This window comes from Colobus angolensis, unplaced genomic scaffold (assembly GCF_000951035.1).
Source record: "Colobus angolensis palliatus isolate OR3802 unplaced genomic scaffold, Cang.pa_1.0 Scaffold104, whole genome shotgun sequence".
Lineage (NCBI taxonomy): Eukaryota > Metazoa > Chordata > Mammalia > Primates > Cercopithecidae > Colobus > Colobus angolensis.
Window position 1 is genome coordinate 8,620,615 of NW_012111364.1, and position 19,281 is coordinate 8,639,895.

The following is a 19,281-nucleotide window of genomic DNA, read 5'->3' on the forward strand; positions in this document are numbered from 1 at the left end:
TGGAGGAGATGGTGGTAGTGGTGGAAGAGGTGATGGTGGTAGTGGTGATGAAGGAGATAATGGTGGTGGTGGTGGTGATGGTGGTGGTGGTGGAGGAGGTGATGGTGGTAGTGGTGGGGTTAGTGGTGATGAAAGAGATAATGGTGGTGGTGGTGGTAGTGGAGGAGATAGTGGTAGTGGTGGAAGAGATGATGGTGGTAGTGGTGGGGGTAGTGGTGGTGAAGGAGATAATGGTGGTGGTGGTGGTGGTAGAGGAGATAATGGTAATAGTGGTGAAAGAGATAAGTGGTAGTGGTGGTGGTGGTAAGGGTGCTGGTAATAGTTGTGGTGGTTGTTGAGATGGTAGTGGCAGTGGTGAGGATAACAGCCATGGTGAAGGCTCCAGTAACGACATAGTGCTGGTAATGGGGATGTACTTACTATGAATTCTTTAGTAGATCCAGAAGACAGCCATTTGAAGCATCAACACAGGAGAGTTTGTTGGGGTTTCTAGGTTACATTGGTTATGTTACTTTCTTACTCTCCATTTTCATCCTAGATTATCAGTTTTATGTGAGTTTCACAGGTGAGGCTATGAATGGCAGTGGGACAGGAGGTCTGGCCAGATCTCACCCCAGGGTAACCCAACCCATCCCTTCCCTGGCTTTCACAGACACTCTGGCAACTCCCAAACCTGTCCTTCAGCTTTGCAGACCTTGGTCTGGGCTCAAAGAATTCCCACCAGGGATAGAAGAGGGCTGGGCAGGCCTGCAGGCAGAAAAGACAGTAGGGCGTCCTATCTCTGCAAGAGGGCTAATTCTAAAAAATGCAGTTTGGCTTTGTAACTTGCTCTTGATCTGTGCCAAGATTTTAACACTAAGGAAACCTGAATTTGAAAACATAACCCTGAAAACCCTGAACATGTTCAAAAATAACCATTGAAACAGATGTGCCCATGTTTCCTCCTTTCTCTCTTGGGGTGTAGGTCTTAGCACTGTTAGATGGAACATCATTCTAGAGACCAGAATGCTTTTAGCTTTGAAAATTCAAAAAACATCCTTTTCTAAATTTTGTTTTTCTCAAATTCGTATGCCTTGCAGCCTTCTTCCACCCACCTCCACATTTCTCAGTTAATCACTGGAACATTTACCAACAGGCCACATGGCTCTGTAGTTACTTGCTTTCAAAATAAAGCCATAATAGTTTTTATGAAAATTGGGTAAATATCCCTGCAATGCTATTTTAGTTACCAGTCCCAACAAGGCAATTACATATGGCGAGCATCCAGGATATCCTTTTAGGCTTTCAAGTTTTCTCTCAGTGTCATTACTTTACACAGCATTTAGCAAGGCTGTTTTTTCCCAAGCTGCTCCAGTCCAGATCATTGGAAACAGCAAATTGGGATGCATCCAGGTCACCAAGAAAGGAGGGAGTGGAGGAATTGACCAAGGCCACCACTGAAATCTGAGGGGGACGAGCCGGAGTGTGGCTTGTCAGTCGTTCATCCACGCCTGATGGCGACTGGCATTGGTTCTCCCAGGCAGCTGGTAGCTCAGGCCTTCACAACACGGCATGTTGCTTCTCCAACCCCCACCTCTGTCATTCCCTAACTCCTCCCTGAGGGGAAAGGGAAAAATATTACTATTGTGTGGGTAGGTTGTCTGGGCCAAACGCTCTGCTAAGGGTGAGGTGAAATAATGTCTAGGAGAATTTGTCACACAGTGTGCCAAGGTTGGGATTATAATTAATAATACTGCGAGGTTCAGCACTGACATATAGAAAGTGAATATATTTCCTTTAACCCTCAAAATAACCTTGGAACATTTGATATACTTGTTCTTGTTTCCCTGTTTCAAATGAGGAAACAGAAACTCAGAAAGGTCTAGTCCGTTTGCCTGGGCTTGCATGCCCATTTTGCAGAAGACTGGGAATCGGGGTGCCCCTGCCTTCCCCAGCAGGGCCATGCACTGCTTTCCAGGGGTGCTCCTGGTCACGGGGCGGGAAGGGAGGAGGAGAAAGCAGAAGTGCCACGTTTAAATAATACAGCTGCAAACTTTCAATTAAAAATAGCACTTTGAAGTGTTTGCTTATAGGCAAAAAGCATGATTTGTGTGTCAGTCCTTCAGATACCTGGGAATGTATGGCTCTTCTTTTAGAGTTTGGAATGAATTCTTCTTGATCTCCCCACCCCCTCATATTAAAGGGGAAGGTCACTACATGCTGGCTTGGGTATTTAGTACCATTTCTTAACTAGTTGTAGAATTTTTAAGACCTGGATTCAAATATTGCTACTACCTGTTAATAGCCAAATGGCCTGAAGCAAGTCAGTTCACCTCTCCAAGTCTCCATTTTCCTGTCAGGAAAGCAGGAATACAAGGTTTATCTGGGTTTTGTGAGGATTAAGTGAGATATAGAAAACACAGAGCACAGTACCTACCACAGGAGGAGCACTTAAGACGTCGAATTCCCTTTAGAACTTTAAAAGTCATTGATAAGAAATCAAGTTTTGAGTGCTTGGTATGAGCTTGGTACTGTGTGGAAGCACCCTGTCGGTTCATCCTCACAGCATCACACGACGAATACTCATCATTACCTCCGTTGTTCTCATGGGTAAGCAAGACCTCCAAGGAGTGGATGCAACGTCTGTGCCACAGCACTGTGGGATCCATCTCCAAAGTCCATTTGTTTCCAGGACGGTATAGTGCCTTCTCATTATCCATTTTCCATCTTATTTTTAAAGAAGAATATTATCTCTCTTGTTTATGATTGTGATTATTTTTCTGTAATTTTACTTTTTTGTACAGTACAATTCAAGGTTACCTCTAGTTATAGAGTAACAGTGTTTCTTATATAGTGTCTTTATAAATTTGTAAGTGCATGGTGAGGGCAAGAGAGTACGTATGTGCTGAATGTCCATGAATTATGTGGCCAATACACATCACTGTGGCCTCTGTTTTTATTCTCATGTACTTCTACTTGTATAAACACACATATACACACACCCAACTGAATTCAACACTTTTTAACCATGCCCCACTATCTTGAACGCTTTTATTTTTTTTTATAGACAATTACTTGGCACCTTCATATGTGTACAATATAATTAATGGAAAGTAGCATAAGAAAATTAGATGTCATAATTAAAGGCTAGAGAAGATACTACTCAGCTGTCAAAGTTAAACATTAAATTTAGGTTATTAGAGCTGGCTGCTGGCCTTGTGTCTGTGAAATTTGTTTTGCTAAGTAGTTTTGCATTCATTCAGATGAATGTTGCTGTTGCTTTTATTTTCCTAATACAGGAAGTAGTAACTCCCATTATTATATTAAGCTGTTTCCTTTCTAAGACACTTTTGCAAGCTCAATCTGCGCCTTTCCTCTGTCACACTGATCTTATGTGCTGTGTATGTGCTTCCTGAAACCATTTAAGCATTGATGGAAATTATTAGCGTGTTAGTGCAGCCTTAACAGAGAAAAGTTACTTAGTAACTTTTCTTTCCTCCACAAAGAACCTTTCAGTCTTGTATGACTCTGTGTGCTGCTAATACACAGCAATTTTCATGAGCAATTTTCATGAGAGACTGAGTGGGTTTGGGGTTTAGAAACAGAATGTTTTTGGAGTTTTCATTTCTGGACATGGATTCAAATGTGGCTCCCATCAGCCAGTAATTGGAAATAATAGTTCTTCTGTTGGCTGCCTCATCTATATATACATAGACAGGCCTCTTAGGTTCATTTTGCCTGAGCAGGTGTTCATGTCGCACAGAAAATATTGTTACCCCTGACTTCTGTGCATTCTATAGAGTTAAGCATTTCAACTGAGTTGTGGACTTGAAAATAATTTGAAGTTCCTAATTCACCTTCACCTTGTACCCCTAGTTGAGCCTTTGTGATCAAACCTCGGGGAGAGCAGTCTATAGAATATCCTGTATCTGACGGTCATACCCAGGAACTCATTTGAGGGGATGAAGAGGGTTATGATTTTTTCCTCCATTTTTTTTTTTTTTTTTAAGACAGAGTCTTGCACTGTTGCCCAAGTTGGAGCGCAGTGGCGCGATCTCGGCTCACTGCAAGCTCCGCCTCCCGGGTTCACGCCATTCTCCTACCTCAGCCTCCCAAGTAGCTGGGACAACAGGAGCCCACCAACGCGCCTGGCTAATTTTTTGTACTTTTAGTAGAGACAGGGTTTTCTACTGTCTCTACTATTAGCCAGGATGGTCTCGATCTCCTAACCTCCTGATCCACCCGCCTCAGCCTCCCAAAGTGCTGGGATTACAGGCGTGAGCCAATGAGCCTGGCCCCCTCCATGACCTTTTAATGTTCCCCTTATCCTCTTTATATCTTCAATGTATACCATCTTTTGTAAGAAACAAGTTCCATATGTGTTATTGTGTTTTTCCTTGCTATATTGAAGAGTATTTAGCTTCATCTGGTCTAAAAATTCTGTCTTGATGATGTCCCTTGAAAATGTCCTGAAATTGATTATGGTGATGGTTGTACAACTATGTGAATGCAGTAAGTCCTTACTTACTGTCATCAGTTGGTTCTTGGGAAACTGTGACTTTAAGCAAAACAATGTATAATGAAATCAATTTTACCATAGTCTAATTATACAAGCAGGAGTTGAGTTCTTATGATGCAACAATTTATGGTCACAAAAACATCACCAAACTTCTAAATAAAGACCCAAAACACTTCTAATATTTAACATTGAAAGAAATCTAAGTTATAAGTGCATTTAAGAAAGTTTAAAAAAAAAAAAGTAAGATAATTCCTTACCCAATTCTTGATGGATCAGTGAGTGACGGGGAGTCAGAGTGGTAGTGGGTTAAATTAATAAGTGTTGGCGAAGCAAAAATTTTAAGGCATCGCCTACCACCAGGCAGTTCAATCACAATCACAAATGCAGTGGGCTCACCGGGTGCTTTTCTGTCACAGTGTTTATTGTCATGCTTCTGTATAATTATATACTTGAAGGATTTTTTATGATGAATTTTATTTATTCATTTGTTCCTTTTCCAACCTGCTTATTCCAGTTCAGGGTGGTGGATGGTGGGAGCCTATCCCAGCAACTCAGGGCACAGGATGGGAACCAGTCGTAGACAGGATGCCACCCCGTAGCAGGTCGCACCGACACACACCCCCACAGGCATTCACACTGGGACCATGTAGAATCGCACTTTCACCTGGCTTATGTAGCTTTGGGATATGGGAGGAAGCTGGAGTGGAGCCAGGAGAAAACCCACTCAGACATGGGCAGAATGTGCAAACTCCACCCTGACAGTGGCCCTGGGCCAGGAAATCCTTTTTTTCTTCTCATCAACATTATAACAAAATGACATTATTCAAGGACCTACTTGCTGTGTACTACAAACCATTGAACAGTATGGTGAATTCTAAAAATGGGGTGAATTCTACGGTATTTGAATTATAGCTCAGTTAAGCTTGTGTGTATGTGTGTGTGTGTGTGTGTGTGTGTGTTCCCCTTGGTTCAAAATTCTAATATTTAATAAATAAGTCCATGTGCTTAGTATTAATTTTGCTTGTGGTTTTATAAACCTTTTCAAATTACTCCCCTGAGCCTTTGAATTTCCTAGCTAAAGAGCTGTGGTTTTTTTAGTGTAACCTTATGTACATGCGTTTATCAATCAACAAGTACATATTTAGCACCTCTCTTGAGCTACAACAGCCAAATTGTTATAGGAATAATAGTCATAGTAGGAAGAGAGGAGCAGTTGCCACAGGAATTATTAATAATAATTTTAAATAGTTGAAACTACAGCCATTCTGTTGGGAGAAGCACAATAGTGACTTAACTGTGATTGTGGTGACAGGGAGCAACAATTGAGTCCCTGCTAATGGGCCAACAGGGGAAGGGGTTGAAAAGGAGGAGTGAGTGGTTTACATTACAAAAGGATTGTCTGAGAGCTGCTCAAGTGTGGTTATGAGGGAAGGTCAGGCTGGAGACAGAAAGGATGATAACCGTGGAGCTGTCAAGGGCATCTCAGGGGTTTAGGCAAGCGCTGTGGCAGCTAGACGGGGCCAGCTGAGAGCGGACATGTCCTGGCCCTGCATAGCGTTGATTGATAAAAAGGAAACACAATGAGAAGATAATTGAGCAAACCAGGAGGCCTGGACAAGTGTTACAAAATTTAAAAGTGAGTCTTGGGAGCCATCAGAACCTTGGCTGAAAATATTTCTGGCTTCACTTTGACCAGAGTTGGACCATTTTGTGGGGGAATAGAACTACTGAAAGGTGTGTGTGTGTGTGTATGTGTGTGTATGTGTGTGTGTGTGTGTTTGTACATGAATAAAATGCTGTAATTGGCAGATGGATTGAAAAGAGTACATCCTTGACATCTATTGAACTGCTTCCTCCTGGCTGCACATATACTAAACACACACACACACGCACACACGTGTCTGACTTTCACTGGAAGCTTTGGGGTATATAAAAAAAAAAACATGAACATCCAGACTGCAGTCTATATTCCAGTTGTCTCATTTGTCCTGACACTGCCCTTTGTATCATTTTCCTCTCCAGTGCAGGCTGCAGCAGCCAAGGATCATGTATTGCATTTAGTTGTCATGCATTAGGGAGACAGAAAGAGCAAAAGATGATGATGGAACAAAATGGGGCAAAATGTTAAATATTGATGAATCTGGATATAGGAATGTCCTCCCCATTTGACCCCTGCTGACCTCCTTATCCCAGTCTCATAAGACTTGTACTCTTGCCAATTACATGGCAGCTCCAGTGGCATTCTTTTTGTTCCTCAGACAAACCAAGCTATTCCTACCTTTGAGCCGTTGACTCGGAGCTCTCTCTTCTCCCTGAGCTGCAGATGGCTGGCTCCGTCTTGTCATTTAGCTCTCTGTTGAAATGTCACTTACAAGAGAGGACATCCTGCTAACTGGAGAAATGACCCAATCACTTTCTATCCCTCTGTTTTAATTATCTGCCTAGACCCATCTCTAGCTAATAATTTTGTCTGTTGTGTTCACCAGTGTATCCAAAGAACCCCAACAGCACCTGTCTTTGGATAGTGCTCAAAAACTATTTGTTAACTGAATTAACTGATCTAAATGCCCAGAAATAGGAGTCATTAAAAATGATGTCAGTGCCTTACGGATGTGCTTTATGCAAGAAAATGCTTCCGAACTCCAATCAGGGGACATATACTCAGAGAAGACCTAGGTCCTACTTTAGAATATTGGTGAAGGAATGCACACTTTTATATTTCAATTTTTTATATTAACTTCTTAAGGTATATAAAGTCTTTTTTATATTCTCCAGTCTAATAAGCCTTTTTTAAATTATGAAATATCTACACAAATTATATTGGTTAAAAGGACCACTGTCTCTCTATATATTTACATACTATGTATATTTATACAGTGATTCCAATCATACAAGTAGTGTGACTATGAAAGAAACAAAATATATGAAAATAATAATTTTAAGGATATGGAATTATGAGTAATTTTTACTTTTTTATCAAACTTGTTGCATGTGGTTCTATTATGTTTCTAATTTAGAAAATAATTTACAGAGACAAAACATAATACAGGATAAATATGATCAAATATTAATAAAACTGAAGTGTAGTTTGGATATGGAAAGACTTTCCTGAATCTGGCATGCTTCGTGAAGCTTTACAGAAAATACTGGTAATTGATCTGTGCTTTGAAAATATTCATTGGATTAATGAAGATAAACAAATAGAGCATTTTAAGTTAAAGAAGCAGAATGAACAAAGGAAGGAAGAAACTAGCACATGGGAGACTATGAGGAGACCATCCTAATTGAAAGAAAGCTCATGTTTGGGGGATGGTAGGAAGCAAGTTGGGAAAGTTAGGCTAGATCGCATTTTAGAAGATCTTCAAAATTGGTCAGAGAGGTTGATATTAGAAGTGGAAAGAAATAAAGAAGTTCTTAAATAAAGAAATACGCTGGTCCTTCTCAAGAAATAAGATTCTTGAATAGAAGGATAACATGATGGCGTGGGTGTTTTAGGAAAATTACTCTGTGCAGGGAGAGAAACAGAGCTGGCAGTTTGGAAGTGTGACACCAGTATCCATCTGGTGTGCATGGCAGACACCAAAATCAATCACAGGTCTGCTCTGCCGAGACACAGCCTGAGAACCATCTTCACTGGCCCTCCAGTCAGCCAGTACTAATCAATCAGAGTTGGCCATGAAACCTGATTGCCTCCTGTGTGTGTCAGACAAGTGAATGATAGGCAGGAGAAGGACAGGAGAAACAAGGTGAGGGCCCCAGGCTCATGACTTGGATTTTAGTAGTTCTGAGAATATAAGAAGGATAAGTATCCTGAGATGTTTCTTTCGTATTTGTAGGTTTGTATTTTAATTAGGGCCAGAAATAGAGATCTTTTTGTATAACTCATTATTCAGTTCTAGAAATGTTTTGCTTTTTTTTTCAGGGTCATTGTCACTGGTATACAGTTTCTAGGCACTTCCTTTTAAAAAAAAATTAAATATTTAGTAAGCCTTGAAAACAGTAACTCCAACAAATGATGTGCCAAAAAGAGACTCTCACCCTTTTTAATCTACAAAGATTTGGATGCACCTGCTCTGTCCACTCATGGGAGTTAGGTTGTCAGAATATGTTAGGCCACTATTTTTGTTTTTTTAAGAACAGGTTTTGTTTTCTGTTATTTTTTAAAACTGGGTTTTAGATTGCAAAATAGCAAACAAAATTAAAAATAAAATGAAATTGTCTCATCTCTGGTGGAGGTGGGAGGAACTTCTACTTTGTCAGTGTGTGGGCTGCGAACAGAACAGAATGTTTATCTTAACTGCATGTTGAAGTTGAAAAATAAAGTTAGCAATAGCCAAAAGGCCGCGTTTGAATAACTTGGCTCAAAAGGGAAAACACAAATCTAGTGGCAAATCAGCTCTGCTATATATGCTAGTATTTATTGGATGTGTCTGAGAACATTATTGCTTCACCATATAAAATTTTATTTCTTCCAACTGATTGGTTCAAGGTCACCTCCCAATACCTGTAATTAAAAGTTGAATTTTTGTATTGATAACCTTTGACAGTTGAATTTTTGAATTGATAACCTTTCTTTTCTTTTTTTTGTCTCTATTTCTTCTTCTTTTTTTTTTTCTTCCATTTTTCTATGGCTCGTGATCAAGAGCTTACAAGATCCTATGAAAAAATTAGTTGAAAAAGAAGAGAAGAAGAAAATCACCCAGCAGGAAAGTACAGATGCGGCCGTGCAGGAGCCGAGTCAGTAAGTCACAGGTTCCTTCCCTCTGCATCTTTCTTCCCACAGGTGAGAGTGATGTGGTTCTCGCTGACCGAACCTGGCTAGGCCTCAGACATAGACTCATTGTCTTACTTCCTCACTTCTCAGAGTAGATGTATTAGCATCCCGGCCAAACCCCTTTAACACGTGTTCCTGCTAGGTCGTGACTCACATATCCCAGTAAGAGATCGGTTTCCAGGGAACTTAAAAGGGCACACTTGTGAGGAGCTGACTGGGGCAAGACAGGGCAAATGTCCCCAGCTCTCCCTGGCTCTCTGCCTGTGGCCTGAGCCCCAGCTTTGCACTTTCTCTGGTTTCTGGACCCTATCTGGTCTGTTGTCAACACTAGATGCTCTTCTAGATAGGAAATCCCCTGGCTTTTCTCTCACTGAAGGAGTTTTCCTGTGAAATTGCCCTGGGACACATGCATACTAAGGCATCACCATATGAAAGTGTTGGATTTTGGCACTGTGTTTTCTACCATGCAGAATGTCTGTTTTCTTCTCTGTGAAACAGAGAACAGCTTTGAGTACAGGAAATGACTGCTCCATCTCCATTTCATGCCCCTTTGCAAAGAAGGTGCCTCTTGTCATTTTAAATACTGAGATGAACTTTTCAGCATGTGTGGTGCATGGTTCCCATTCTCATACAGTGAGAAGGAGGTTTAAATGTGAATCTGTATCATTTTCTGTGGAGATGTAATAGCTTGCAGGAATGTAGTTAATCTTTGAACTGGCCGACCTAGGAAAACAAAATGGATGCCCTTGCTTCTATTCTGTACTCCTTTTCCACACACACAAAAATTTAGATGACAATCTTATAGTAAAATAGGCTTATACTTTTATTGTATTTCTAAATCAACTTTCAGACATATTTTTTGTCCCACAGGAAAATTTGCTGCCAATATTAGCCTTTTTAAAGTTTAAAGCATATATGTACTAGGTAAATTTTTTGGTGCAGAATGAAGACAAGTTCTCACTGAAGGACAGACCGTAGAATATGATCTGAATCTAGTACAATTAGCTCGTTTATGGTGAACCAGTTTAACCCATTCCTGGTGATGGTAATACTGCTAGCTATCATTTTAGTGAGCACCTACTGTGAACCAGGTACAATGCTAGGTGTTTTATTTACGTTAATTCCATCTCATGACAACCTTCAGTGACATCAAGGCTGGGATTTTCCTCATCATGTAAAAGATGGAAGGAAGGCTCTGGAAGGTTAAGGGGCTGCCCACATACTCTTGTGTAGTAAGAGGTGAGGCCCGGAGTGTGTCCCTGTAGCTTCTTTTCACCATATAAGTTCATACAATCAAAATAAAGTATTCACCTTTACTTAGAAGGGGATTACCTGGGATTTTCTTGATTTGTTTTAATTAATTCAGATTTCTCAAATACTTTAGTACTTCATTTTAAAAGCTCAAAAAGTATAACCCAGTAACTATTTAAAATGACAGTGAACATTGAACATGAATTTTGTTTAGAAATAGCAGGTGAAGATGCATCATGGTGCTAGGAGGAAGGTTCAGAGGCACCAAGTGAGTCTCAGGGCAGTGATGTGTCTTTGTGTTTAAAGAGGTGGTGAGAGTTGAGTAGGAGATGGCCAGCCTGGATTTGTGAGTGGTCCTGCCTGCAGCCTCTGTAGCTGAGCTAACCTCTGGAGATGTCCTCTCCTATAACACTAGGAATCAGAAGAAATCAATTCTGATTGATTTTTTACAGTTTTTTTACTATTAATTTTTACTGTTTTTTAAAGTGATGACTGTATGCATCTATCTTATTTATATCTAGCTGCCCATCTAGATATTTACAGAATATTTGCCTTGTGATGAAAGCAAATTCAGACATTAAGATGCTACAGAAAGGGACAGAAGGCCAGCAAATTGGCATGTAAATGACTATATGTTGACCCTTGTTTGTGTGTGTGTGTGTGCGTGTGTAGTGTATGTGTTTGTGTTAAAAGTGAAGTAATATTGTACTGAAAATCTGGCTGTATCACAAATATAACATTGATAGAACTTGACGACTAAACCTCTTTTTTATTTTAAGATTAATTTCATTAGAGGAAGAAAACCAGCGCAAGGAATCCTCTAGTTTTAAGAGTAAGTTTTGATTTTCATTTAGAATTGCTTCTGAAATATTACTTAATGTTCAACAGCCAAGTCATTTTCCTTTCTGGCAAACTCCTTCTAGGCCTTTCTTCTTTTTCAACTGAGAAAAGGCTGATTTGCTTTTAGACTCAGTTCTAAATGTTCAGATATCCATGATGTCAACCCTACAGCGTTACTGAGAGAGACTGTGTATTGTGAACCAGAAAATCACATCACAGTCATGTCAGCAGCAGCTCTTCAGGGGGCAGCCACGATGGGAACTGGCAAATCGCTGTTTCTTTTCACAGCAGATTATAAGATTTCTGCTGTGACCCTGACTAGTTCTAGTTTTAATAAGACGAGGCTATGACCTCAGGAGACGTAGATTGGCAGTATGTGTGGGGTGGGTGGGTATTTGTCAATGTTGGAAACAGATGGGAACTGCTCATTCTGCCCTGCCAGCTGATGCCTCAGCCTGCCAGTGCCGAACAACCCCCGGATCCCTCAGGTGAAGTGAACCTCATGTGTTAGGAGAAGGGGTCAGAGCATTGGAAGGTGGCACAGTGTGCTGTGCAGGCTCGTCAGCTATTTCTGTCTCCCACTGTTACTGCCAGTTTTTTCATTGGTCCTTCACCTCACCAAGGGGTAGAGGGTTTGATAGATTGTGGTAGAACTAATGTGATGCAGTACCAAGCACTTCACTGGCACCCAAGCTCCTTGGAGATGGGGAGGAGTGTTTTACAGGTGTTATGAAGAGAACTAAAATTAGCCCAACAGTGTGTTTACCTGGCCTCCCTGGGGACATATGCACCTCTTCCTGCTTCACCCTCTGGTATGGTACCTTTCTGGAAGATAGGAGGAGGCAAAGCAGATTCTGGAACTTCCCCTCTGCTCCATTCTTCTCCTTCACCCTCTATCTTCCTTTTTATCTTTTGACCCACTTACTTCTCCTCCTATTTGCTTTTCTCCTATCTGGCTTTCAACAACAATGACAACAACAAAAAAGACTCACTTTTTTGCCTCTAATGCTTGCTTCATGTCATCCATTCACTCATGTACACCTTCACATACAAGTACTCACACACTTGTTCATTTGTTCAACAGACGTTTATTGAGCTGCCTCTGTGCCAGGCATGGCGCTGGGCTCTGGGCATACAGTGGTGCACCAGACATAGTCAGTCCTTTCCAGGGTGAGGCTGACAGTAAAAAGGGGAAGCAGATGGTAATCTAATCATTACACAAGTAATCCAGCAGCTCCAGCTTTGGTGGGAGCTCCAAGGGAGAGGTGCAGGGCTTTGGGCACATGTGATGGAGAGGACACAACTTCTTGAGGAGATCGGGAAACTGGCTAAGCCAAGTGCTATGGCAAGACTTGTCAAAGCAGAAGAAACAGCCTGGGCAAAGGTTATAGGCCTGGGAGGACCTGGAGAAAGTCAGAGAAACCATGCTCCAGAGCATGACGGGGAGCGAGTGGCAGGAGGAGAAAGGGAGCAGCTGGGCCTGCTCTTGTTGGCCGCAGAAGAGCTCTCTGTCTATGTGGATCTAAGCCCTCCAGCCTCAGTGTACCCACAGCATGAATCACTAATGTTGTCATAGTCAAGGTAATTGGATAGGAAAACATGGGTTCTGTGGGAAAATATAAACTGCAGTTTATTATATTTGTATGCAAGTTATAAATCTGTATAAATTATATATTCATACAATATGTGACAATGCAGGGGAATCAGATTTTCTCTTATTCCTTGTGCAGTATAATTGCTTGTGGTATTTGCATATTTTGAGATTGTAAATGTCGATCATCTTGTTTTATCTATGCACAGAATAAAATCCATTATAATGAAGTATCATATTTCTTTTATTCTGTGACTTGCAGAAAGGCTAATGAACATATGAGCAAATCAAGTTTTAAGGTTGTTGTATTACAAACATACACACAGACACACTTTATTGTTTAGAATAGTTTTTGGTTCACAGCAAAATTAGGGTCAAAGTATAGAGATTTCCCATATATTCCTTTCCCCAACATATACGTAGCCTTTCCCACTATTAACATCCTATACCAGGTGGTATATTTGTTATAGTCAATAAACTTACATTGACATTATTATCACCCAAAGTCCATAATTTACATTAGCATTCACTCTTGGTGTTATACATTTTGTGGGTATTACAAATGTATAATGATATGTATCTACCATTACAGGACCATACAAAATAGTTTCACTGCCCTGAAACCTCCGTGTGCTCCACTATTCATCCCTTCCTCCCCTCACACCCTTGGCAAACGCTGATCTTTTTACTGCCCTCATAGTTTTGTCTTTTCCAGAATGTCATATAACTGGAATCATGCAATGTGTAGCCTTTTCAGATTGACTTCTTTCACTTAGTAATCTACCTTTTCATTTTAGCCAGGCCCATATGGCTAAAGTTCATTAGCATCATCAAGTAAGAGTCAGTTACTTAAGTCACACACTTGTCCATGGAAGGAGAAGTGTTAGATCGATGTCGTATGATTTTCAGGTTGTCTGCCAAACAAAGCAAAGATTCAGAGCTGTTAATTCAGCATTCTCTGAGAGCCGGTAGCAGGAGTCCAGTGTAATCTGAGGACCCCTGCTTCTGCCTGAGTGAGTTTGTGGATCCCATTTCTTCCTGAGGCTGTGCGTTTACCTTACACTGCAATAACATATGAACATGCACACCATTTCGAGTTGTTGGTAACCAGTTGCACGTGTTATATTACAGCTGAAGATGGAAAAAGTATTTTATCTGCCTTAGACAAAAGCGCTACACATACTGCAGGCTCAGGTAATCTAGATTAAGGAAAACTACTCAATTTTAATTATTTGACTCAAACTCCTCACAAAATGAAACTAACTCAAAATTTGTTTTCTTTCCTCTTCTCTAAAGGACCCATAGATGAACTGTTTGACATGAAACCTGAGGAAGGTGGTAAGATTTATGTGTTTCTTTGGGATTATGATTTGTTTGATTTTTTAATTTTTTTTTTATTTTTTGAGGCGGAGTCTCGCTCTGTCACCCAGGCTGGAGTGCAGTGGTCGGATCTCAGCTCCCTGCAAGCTCCGCCTCCCGGGTTTACGCCATTCTCCTGCCTCAGCCTCCCGAGTAGCTGGGACTACATATTTGATTTTTTAAATTACTCTTTTGCATGTAAGAAAATGCAATCTTATTCTTTTTAATAGCTTTGCATTCCAAAGCAAAGTTTCTTGGGTGACAGTCTTTATAAATGACCTTAAATATGCCCAAGCACAAATTAGTATGGGGGATCTGTCATCACTGGTATAATGAATTTCATAATGTTCAAACTACTACAGCTAAAAGTTATGTCAGGGGTCACATGCTATAGTAGAAGAAGCATGGCTTTCAGAATCACACATGTGGATTTAAAAACTGGTTTTACCATAAATGGCCTGTATTTTAAGTGATTTGCTTCATACTTAAACTCTCTAAGCCTCAGTTGTTCTCATTAGTAAAATGGAAACAATAGCAACAGCCTTGGTGGTTTATTGTCAGAATTGGAGATCGTGTGTAAGAGGTACTTGATGGCCTCTACCACAGGGTTGTGTCAAATGGTCATGAGTTGAGATAGTAGGACTAGTAATGTTTTCTGGGTGGTTTACTGTGCTAACTCTCTACTGACCCTTAGGTAGATGCAGAGGAGAGTTTGCTTAGTTAAGTCCCACACCCGAATTTACCAAACCAAAAATCACTTACAAAATAATCTCCCAAAAGAGAATCCAGAACCATGGATTTGAGTGAGACATGTATTAGTGTTAAGTAATCCTAAGACATGGAGAGGGTTCAGCCTAATTATAGCCTTAGCTCTCCATCTGACCAAGGGTTTCTTTTTAATGATGTACCAAGAGTCCAAAATACCCCTGAAATTTGGAGCCAAACTCCACAGCCTCCTACGCCCTGGTGGCTGTCATGCAGCCTCCCCTGGCTTTACAGGTTTCTCACAGGACTACAGATTGGCTGAGGTCATCCTGCAGGCCCCAGTCAACCAGGGCAGACAACTCAGTTCAGTCTGGGCTTGATGTTGATTTAATTTACAGAGTGTATGAGGAAGAGCGTTTCTGGAAGACAGAGGATATTGGTTAAAGTTTTTTCAAAAGTGGAAAGGCACCACACCTCTAGCATTAAGTTTTCACAGTTTAGGGATATAAACTTGAGGACAGATACCTGCTTTCCCTATTACTGTCTTACGACAGATAGAATACTATGCAGTATTGTGTGAATATCCATGCATATTTTATCAAAATGACTAATCATTTGTAAACATTGAAATCATACCAGATAGTGGAAGTAATAAGCAGCTAATGTAGATTGCTATACATGGTGTCCATTTTTGTAAAAAATTTTCCTCCTTGGCTTAAGAACACATTACTTTGATAGAATAAAGGCATCTTTTACAAATTAGTCTTTGGCAGGGATAAATATTTTATTCTTACCAAAATCAGGTAAAGACAATAATAGAACAAGCCTAGGTACCCACCACCCAGTTTCAACAATTCTTACCAGTTAAGAAATGTATTTATAATCCTTCACGTGCTTGAACTTACTTTGATAGGAAGGCTGTTATTCCTTTCGTTCCCAATATCTTGTTTATATAATTTGCTGTTTGCTTTTATTATCACCTTCTTTAATTTTATCATTTTAACGTTTGAATTTGACTAGGTAGTACATTCACATTGGGACAAAAGCCGACTTATAATAAAAAAAAAATACACAGTAAAAGAATCCTCACTCTCTTTCCTCTTCCTTAACCCCCTCCCTATTCTAATACTTCCATCCCCCAGTGTATCTTGGTGTTTCTTTACCCAGACACAGCAAATATGAGTCTGTATTTTGTTTCCCTCTTTCTTAAAAAAAGAAAAAAAAGGTTCTTGGCTTTAGAATTTAACTTTCTTTAACTCAGCAGTAAGGGTACAACCCTAACCCAGTGGTCATGCATTTCTTCAGAGAATTAAATCAGAAATGCCGCTGCCTGCGATAGATGCTTACTTTTATAAACTTCCTCAAAAGCATGTGCCAAGATATGTTGGGATGAGATTGACACTTGTCTACTTATTTAAAACAGCTTTCATATCTCATTGGTTTATAGTTACGATCTTTGTTAGTTTTGTAGACTAGCAGTCCATACCCCTTTTTTTGAGCACTCTATGTAATTCTAAAGATAGAGATATTAATGTGCTGGTCCCTTAAAATGTGTAGTTGTTCTCAGGTAGAAGTATTGGTTTGCACATTGTCTCAGTTAAAGGCAATGTCACATAATTTCTCTTTTCTCTTTCTCACTGCCAACCCACACAGCCCTTCTTCAGGCATGAGCAGTGCTGCCCCACTGTCTGCCTCCGCTTCTATGTTGTCAATCCATAGGGTAGCATCAGCTTAAATATTAATGTGCTCTGTAGAATAAAAATATTCTGTCAGTGCACAGAAAACTTGTGGTGACTGAAGAAAAGAACACTCATTAATTTGTTGACTTCAAAATGTGTGCCCTTTGAAAAACTGCCGGAAGGCCCAAATCCTGAATTAAAATGCTGATTACAATATGCACAACATTAAACAGTCAAGAAATAAAAAGAGCTTAATCCAGGGATGACTGACTTTATAGGACTTGGGGGCGATAAGCTCTAGCACCCTGCTGCTTGGGGGCCGGTTCACTCCCAATGGTAATTCTGTTAGACAAGTAATGGCTAAGCCGTGGTACAATATTATCAAAAAGCAGACTGCTCGTGACAACAGCAACGATTCTCAAAGAACCATTGCCCAGAAAATCACCCCCATTCAGTGTCATAATGACATTGGCTTTCTCCTACTAAATAGCTAATGTGATGGAAAACCAGTATTTGACCACAGTTTATAAAACTGTTTTAAGTAAAAAAGTTAGTGACATTTTGAGCCACATGAAAGTGCTCTCAAATTGCCTTATGACCACATGTGGCAATTTGACCTCAGTTTGTTAATTATAACGTGGAGAAGTCTTTGTGTTTCCCAAAATCGGGCCAAGAAAAATGAATAGCAGATACCTGAACAAAAAAGTGGTATTACAAGGCAGAAGAAAGTTCAATGAATTCAACTCACCTAAGTCTCATAAGTTGGCCTTACCCAAAAGATCCCTCTCTAGGATAAGACTGAGCCAATTAAAACAATTTTAATTCTTTATATTCTAAATAAAATGTTTATCTCCTGCTACTTCCTTGGTTACTACTTCTAGACTTATGATTCTAAATTGTGGTTGCATGTCAGAATAATAGCTCATTCAACAGCTACCACAGGTGTGGGTGAAAACTTTTAGCCCACAGCAATCATACATGTTTACCTCTGAGTTCCTCCTGTGTCACTCAGAATTGTCTCCTGCAGTTATCCATATATTACCGACTAGGGATCTGACTGCTTCCTTGCATACGAAGTGGCAGGTACTAATAAGCACCTTCTCTTTTCTCATAAACTTTTCCTCCTCTCAGTCTTCCTCAGCACCCTGGGATGTACTGCTGGCTTGGGTACATTTTTTTTTTTTTTTAACCAAATACTATTCTTAGCTAATCACCCTGTAGCCTGTAGTGCTCTGTATAGATTTACCTTTTAAAAGATTTCTATAAAGATTCTGACTGGGGGCGGTGGCTCACACCTGTAATCCCAGCACTTTGGGAGGCCACAATGGGTGGATCACTTGAGGTCAAGAGTTCGAGACCAGACTGACCAACATAATGAAACCCCGTCTCTACTAAAAATCCAAAAATTAGCCAGGCGTGGTGATGGGCATTTGTAATCCCAGCTACTCTGGAGGCTGAGGCAGGAGAATCACTTGAACCTGGGAGGCAGAAGTTGCAGTGAACCAAGATCACACCACTGCACTCCAGCCTGGGAAACAGAGTGACACTCTGTCTCAAAAAAAAAAAATTTCTGTAAAGATTCTATAAATATTTATCCCTGCCCTAAGTTTTATGTTTTTCAGTAAGATTACTTGTCTGCTAAGATCTACTGCTGAAATGGAGTAGTAAGCTTGGGGATCATGAGCAAGAATTTTTTTTTAGTGCCTACTTAGGGTCCAGTACTGTTGGTTTGTTGTTTTTTGTTTTGTTTTGTTTTTCAGAGAGTAGGAGTAGTATTTCCTCTATCTGTTCTTATTATAATCCATATCATTTTTCATCAGAGGGAAGTTCTTAGAAGCAGTGTTCTTGAGTTCCAAACAAGTACAGTTTGTTATAACATAGAATATGTTTTTCTTGTTAGCCATTTTCGTAAGGTGTTTTCCTCCCTATCTTCCCCCTACTCTCTTTGGGTGATGTGAGGATAGTGTTGGTGTTTGGGGTTTTTCATCTATATTGCAAGCGTGTGGCCTTTACGATTAGTCATAATGTCGAGAGTGGGGATGGGGGAGAAAACCAGAGAGATGGAGTCTTCCTGTTTCACACGCAGATGGAGGTAAATTAAGTGACATTTATCTGCCAGCTTTCCTGTGCTCTCGTTTTTGGTCTATGTAGTTATGTTTCCTTCCATCTTCTGTGTGCTAATTTATGCTGAGGTCATGAAACTCAGTATGAGTTCAAAAATACCACCTGAGTGAGCTGTCACCAATTTCCCACACTGCGTCTGAACTTAGAAGAGCTTCCTTTCTATATGAGTTTTCACACAGATATTGCTCACTGGTTCAGGATCAGTTCTCCTAGGGAATGTTCTCCCAGGGGCATAGGGTTTTTATTTTTGAAAACTTGTGCAGTACAGGGCAAACATGCTGAGTGGATCTGTCATCTCAGCCTTTCTGCCATGGTGCCTGCATGGTGCCTGGCTGCCAGCGAAGCCATCTGACCTTAGAAACCCTCAACACTTTACAAAAGCTTAAATATTAATTTATACATGAGATTCTTAATAGGTTCTAAAGTAACAGCAGAGTGCTGCAGTGAGAAACACCTGGAC

The 19,281-nt window shown here is 40.4% G+C and overlaps 1 protein-coding gene across 3 annotated transcripts in view; it reads left to right on the top strand.

Annotated features, from left to right (window-relative positions):
• ICA1 (islet cell autoantigen 1, 69kDa) overlaps window positions 1-19,281 on the top strand; it is a 156,837-nt gene that overhangs the window by 116,496 nt on the left and 21,060 nt on the right. For 2 of the 3 annotated variants that reach the window (XM_011943075.1, XM_011943069.1), the window contains exons 9-12: window positions 9,142-9,239; window positions 11,303-11,355; window positions 14,086-14,148; window positions 14,251-14,292. In XM_011943075.1, the coding sequence (XP_011798465.1) occupies window positions 9,142-9,239; window positions 11,303-11,355; window positions 14,086-14,148; window positions 14,251-14,292 (256 nt within the window). Of the gene's footprint in view, window positions 1-9,141; window positions 9,240-11,056; window positions 11,144-11,302; window positions 11,356-14,085; window positions 14,149-14,250; window positions 14,293-19,281 lie in introns of all 3 variants that reach the window. The other variant, XM_011943064.1, reaches the window with a different exon arrangement.